This window comes from Egretta garzetta, unplaced genomic scaffold, assembly GCF_000687185.1.
Source record: "Egretta garzetta isolate BGI_Z169 unplaced genomic scaffold, ASM68718v1 scaffold163, whole genome shotgun sequence".
Lineage (NCBI taxonomy): Eukaryota > Metazoa > Chordata > Aves > Pelecaniformes > Ardeidae > Egretta > Egretta garzetta.
In genome coordinates, this window is record NW_009259308.1 from 4,063,263 (window position 1) to 4,069,216 (window position 5,954).

Genomic DNA, 5,954 nt, shown 5'->3' on the forward strand with positions numbered 1-5,954 from the left:
ACTATCAACACCAGCACAAGAGACACTTGAACTGCTCGTTAACCTCCTACCGTGGCCATGCCTGACAGCTACAATACCATTATGAAAGCACCACTGGATATGTTGTTTCTTTTGTCTCTCCTCTCACACAAGAGTCTGTTGTCACCTCTTGAAATTTAAGACAGACAAATACTTAAGTATCAGATATGTTTATTAGACAATTGAAAAAGTCAGTTTTATTAGACAATTCAAAAAGAAAAGTAGAATATGTTTTAATTTCCATGTTTTAATAATTCATCCTCCCAAGAACCTGGCAATCACAGAAAATAAAAATAGTGTTTACAAAAGTTACAAAAGCTGCACTGCATTCCGGATTACAGAAAACATGATTAGTTGACAAGGAAGCTTTATAAAATGCAGTAACAGATTTTCACCTGATTATGAAACATAGCGATATTGCCATGTATATGCACTCACAAAATCAGCGTAGTATTGAAATTAAGGCACTTTGGATACATAGTATTCACTTTCATATAGGAAAACAATTTCAGAGAAACCACAGTGAATTGCTACTGGTAGATAGTGACAGTATGCCCAGTACTGGCCATCAAAGCACCAGGTTTGTGTGAATGAGTGAAGCTCTTGATAAAAAAAGCACTCAATTTTTTTTTTTTTTTTTTTACCCTGACTGTTTGATATCGAAGACTCATTCAAGCAGATTTACTTCTAAAGAGGTCAAGGAAGATTTCCATGATTTAGACACTGTTAAACACAATTTTTGAAGTTAAACGTTTTGAAATAAGAGTCCATGGTGAAAACTGCACGCAGTTCACATTAAAGATTAGTGCATGTAGCTGCTTGAAAAGAAGAAAAAAAAGCATTGACTTTCTTCATTCAGCATTTACCTGCCATTTGGTGAGGTACCCACCAACCACAGTAATATAAAAAAAAATACAGTACAACAGAATAATTTGTCAAAGAAGCAACCTCTCTTCAAGACTGTACTTTCTAGTCCTCCTTTTCATTTTAGATTGTCATATGTTTACTGCCTGTATCCCAATCTGTCACAAGCACACTATTAACCAATAGACTTAGAACAGATTCTACCAATAATGATTCTCTAATTTAAAGAAAAATTAATCTCAGCTGGTTTTCACACCACTGTCTTGAAAGCAAAATTTCATCAGTAATTGAGTCGTTTTGTAGAATTCTACTGCAGCCTTTGGTACATAAATTCTAAGGAGTAACAATACTCAAGAACCTAACCCTGCAAGCACATCAGTACTCTAACAGGACTTCAATAGTATTGTTAGCAATGACTTCAGGTATTTACAGGATCAGGCACTTAAATTGTGTATTATTCTTGCTGTTTTACTTCACCAATTTGAATGAAAAGTGCCATGGTATAGGATAAAAAAAGCAACTTCTTCAAAAATCAAAGCAGGACTTACACATGGAAACTATGATTACTCTAAACAACCTGCTTCATAATTAGAACAAATAATTTCCCCAGTAGTCCTTTACAAATCAGTAGGGTCCAACAGATTTCACCTAAGTCAGGAAGAAGACATTGTAAGAGAAGTTGTTTATGCACAGCATCTTTACAAGTACACTCCTTGTTATGTCTTTGATGAAGCATGAACATCCAGGAAAAACCCCTGTCATTTAATGTTAATTCTTCTTTTATGGGAATGGCAACCTAGACACACTTCAGTATAAAATACAGCTACTCAGCATTCCTCAGCACTGACCTTACACACACGTGAAGTTTAAATTTAAAACATGTAATTAACCTTCCTGAAACATGATACTCCATTCCTACTTAGGTGATATTCCCTTACTTGGGCCACAAAATGATTTCTGTACCCTTCTTCTAGGGCGTTGAGCATGAACAAAAGACCCAGTATCAGAGCGCTCATGTAACATTCATTAGTTTCTGAAGCTTTGCTCTGCACAGCAATCCACAGGACACCATTTTGCAGTACACGAGTACTGAGAGAGTTTGGAGTGCAGCATAAGTAGTTCCATACAACTTAGGGGGCAAAGCACACTGCATTGGTGAAGCTGCCACATCTTGCAGGGTAGATTCTATTACCTCCTTATATAATGTCCCTCATAGCTATACAGGGTGACAGCAGTCAGCTGTGAACTAACTCATGCAACTATAAAATACTCATTCGCAATCTGCTAGTCTAAAGAACCTGCAATAGTAAAACATACCCTATGCAGGAATTCAGCTTCTTCCTTCACAGAACAGAAACCCCTTTATGTCCATTTTTCTATGAAAGAATAAATTAAGGTGTCTCTTCCTTTACCCCTTTGCAGATTACTGAAATGTCTTCTGGAGTTAGGTTTGTAACAAAATGCATTTTTACAAAAGTACATGCCTCCACAATTTGCAGGATTTAGCAAGTCAAAACGGTACTAAAGTTTACTTTTGTAAGTGTGATTATGTGAATGTTTACTAGATTAATGCCATCTAAAAATATAGTGTTTTAAGATAAAAGTCTCTTCTTACAGACAAAAAGATAGTAGTTGAATAAGTGTATTTTAAAAGCAATGAGAACCGAACAGACAACAAGTCCTACCCAGCAGAACACTCACTTCTTTGCAATTCGGGCATTTCACATGTAAGAATACAGTTGTATACACTACATTGTGATTGCAAGTATCCTGAGCATACTTTCCTCTTTTGTGAACCTTCATAAGAGAAGTAATGTCAGCTCTAAGCATTAAAGAGGCATTAAAGTATATTATTCCCAAAATATATCCACAGTTGTTAAGTTGAATAGGGACAAAGCCTGAGTATCTTGGAAAGGAAGGTGGGGGGTAGATTATTTTTTAAATGAACTATATAAGTGGAAGGAAGGATTTTTAGCCAGTGTTATTTTCTTTCTCTTTCATTAGGTAGTAAAAGAGTTAGCATAACCTGTTTGGTTTTATGTTATCAAGAAAAAACACTAAAATTACAATTACTCAAATGAAAAGTACTCATTCATCCCTAATCAAAGCAGAAAGATTGATCAAATTGAACAATACCAAGTAGGATAATCTTTATATTAGCCTATTTTGATTACATGGTTAAAAAAAAAAAAAAGCATGCTGACCAATATCACGTGTATCAATGACACTACTGTGATTAAAACAAAAGTTAATGCATATATAGTGAAAAAAAATGAGTAAAACATTTTGTAAACTTATTTGGGAACAAATTTGCAACAGTGATTCCAGCTTTTACTAAATACATTAAGACAGCTGTCACAAGGGCCTTCTCCCTTTGGCTGAAATGCATTTTAAAAAAGCATGTTATGATCCGATAACGTAAAACTACATGCAAATACACATACATACATCTCGGCGTGCACACACACTTATAATATATACACATATACACACACAGAGAATACATATGGTGATACATGCTGTAAAAGGTTACCAGCATCAGAGCGATGTCCTACCACTGTTCCCAGCTAAAGTCATCTCCTCTACCAAACACAAGAAAAAAGCCTAAAATAGTAAGGAAAATGACTGCATTGCCAGCCAGCACCAGACCACAGGCTCCCCATTTGATCTGAAATGCAAGGAAATGAAACAATCAAAGCAGTTCTTATAAGATATTTTCAAGGCCAGTTATTTATGTGCATTAGATAAACTAAATGAAATACTACAGAAAGGTGCTAAAAGCATAAAGAAGAGAGACAAGCAATAAATAATTCCATTTATGTGACTAATTATTCAATTAGCAACCACTCGTATTACTAATACAACACTTCAACACACAGACTAATAATGCTATGTTTTAGAACAAAATAATTACCTTGCCATACAAATCACTAAAATGTACCTAAGTCATAGAAAAATCTGGTGAAACTAGTGCTCTCCTTTAATTGCTAAGCAACGAACTAAAAGATCGCCTTTCAAATAAATGCCAGCAACAAGCATGGAAAACAGGACGTGGTCTTAAAGCTAAATAGCTTTCTTTAACGATCTGCCCGACTAAGTTTAATCAAGTAAGAGACATTTACTCTTAAAAGATATAGCTATGAATTAGAGTTCCCCCTGGTGGTCACTTCTGGTTCTGCTTACTGTCAGGTCCACAACTTGAAAAATGCAGTGTCAGGGACATTGTGCGTTAAAAATAAATTAAAACTAAGCAGCACACAAGTTTGAAGTAATACTGAAAGACTGGAGGGGAAAAACAATGCAACACATAAAAACGTCATTGAATAGTTTGGAAGACAGGACGAAAAAGTTCTTTGCCTTGCAAAACAAATGAGACAAAAATCTCACCACTGAAGAGCAGTTCAGAAAGCAAAGAAAAAAGAAGCTAGCAGAATTTCCTCAGACTTTGAGGGGACAAAGCATGAGTTTGGGAAACGCTCTGAAAACCTGAAGGGCAGCTCTGGAAGTTTGGCCTTTTATCTTTTAACTGATAATGCACTCCAGTCACCAAGTTTTCAGCATCCTAAATGGAGAAAGCAGACATTCTGAGATAAAAATAGGGAAGGTGGTACAAGAAGCAGAGCAAAAGTTGACAACACAAAGAGGCCTGAGATGTAGGAGGAGATAGTATCTTGTATTGGACCAAAACGAATCTGGGAAAAAAACCCAGCTAAAAACTTTTCAGTCGTGCAGGCCCTTTGTTCAGGTCAAAAAGAAGCAGTGACAGACAAAATTTCAGCAGAGTGATTATTTTCATCGGAATCTAGAAATAGCACAATAATGAAATTAAAGACAGCATTTACAAGCAGCAACAGTGCACTTAAAGATTATACTCAGTAACTGGTGTCTTATAATAAAAATTAGCAAGCAGAACTTACCGCTTCAACCCGTGCAAGGATTATAGGAAATCCAAAGGCAGAAACAACAATTCCAGTTGTGAAGAAATATGCCAGTTCCCTGCAGGCACTGCTGGCTGCATCACTGTCATCACTTACTCTTTTTGCAATGAAGTGGGGAATAGGGCAGATGAAGTAAAATATTAAGACAAACAGAGGCCAGTATACACTGGGGAGGGGGGAAAAAGGAAATACACAATCAGTTTAGATGGATGCTTTAATAAAAAGTATCTTCTGTTTAGAAAAAATAATTGCAATAGCTGCAATCCTACTTTATGGTTTGAAAAGTAGATTACGTGATTTAACCACAAGCTTTCACCCACAAGGGCAATCTCACTTCGCTTTCCCCACATACTGGCACAAGCACGCATACAGCCCCACGTAGAGCAGGATCTGCTCTCTCAACACAGCCAAGCCTTCATTTATTTTAATTGGCATCACCTTGCTCATTCAATTCACACCACCACCTCACAAAAACACAGAGTCACCACACAGGGAACAGGAAATGCGTGCAAGCGGGACAGGAACCAAGAGCTTTCCCACATCAGAAGGATCCTGGAGTATAAACAAGCTGACCATGAAGGCACACCCTTGCACGCTCATCTTTTTGTGAGCGCTCTCGTTAGCTTCACCTGGATTTTTAAGTGTAATTTTAAGCTGAAGTCTTGCGGTAGGAGGGTTGTTTAAAGAAACAGGGAAGTAAGGGGAAGAATCGTGTAGACCTGTTTTCAGTCATTTTTTAGTGGCAATGCAAGTACTGGCTAAGGAGGCGGGATTTAGCAAACTGCCATGTGTCAAGAGCCAGGAAGCAGGTGACTGCTGGGCGGTGAGTAGAGCCGAGCAGCTCCATTAGATGAGACGAGCACCTCAATTAACAGATACGAAGAAAGGGAAGTTTTGGCAACGAAGCCGGCCCGCTCACCCGTAGTATTCCAGGGCACAGCCCAGCATGAGAAACGTCAGCCCGATGGCTCCGCTGAAGGACAGCGCCACGAGAGCTGCAACGGCACAAGGCAGGCGGTGAGGCGGGAGCCGCCTCACCCGTTACCGGTTACCCCCCTTCCCGCCACGCCCGCCTGCCCGCCCGCCCCCACGCTGAGGCGGTGCCTGGGAAGTGGAAGCGCAACCCGGTCCGCT

The 5,954-nt window shown here is 38.4% G+C and overlaps 1 protein-coding gene across 1 annotated transcript in view; it reads right to left on the bottom strand.

The window, feature by feature from the left end:
• Positions 1-254: 254 nt before the first annotated feature.
• LEPROT overlaps positions 255-5,954 on the bottom strand; it is a 6,685-nt gene continuing 985 nt past the window's right edge. The window contains exons 2-4 of the mRNA XM_035891749.1: positions 5,740-5,853; positions 4,800-4,986; positions 255-3,550 (exon numbers count right to left, since the gene is read on the bottom strand). Of these exons, the coding sequence (XP_035747642.1) occupies positions 3,434-3,550; positions 4,800-4,986; positions 5,740-5,853 (418 nt within the window). The 3' untranslated portion in view covers positions 255-3,433. The remainder of the gene's footprint in view (positions 3,551-4,799; positions 4,987-5,739; positions 5,854-5,954) is intronic.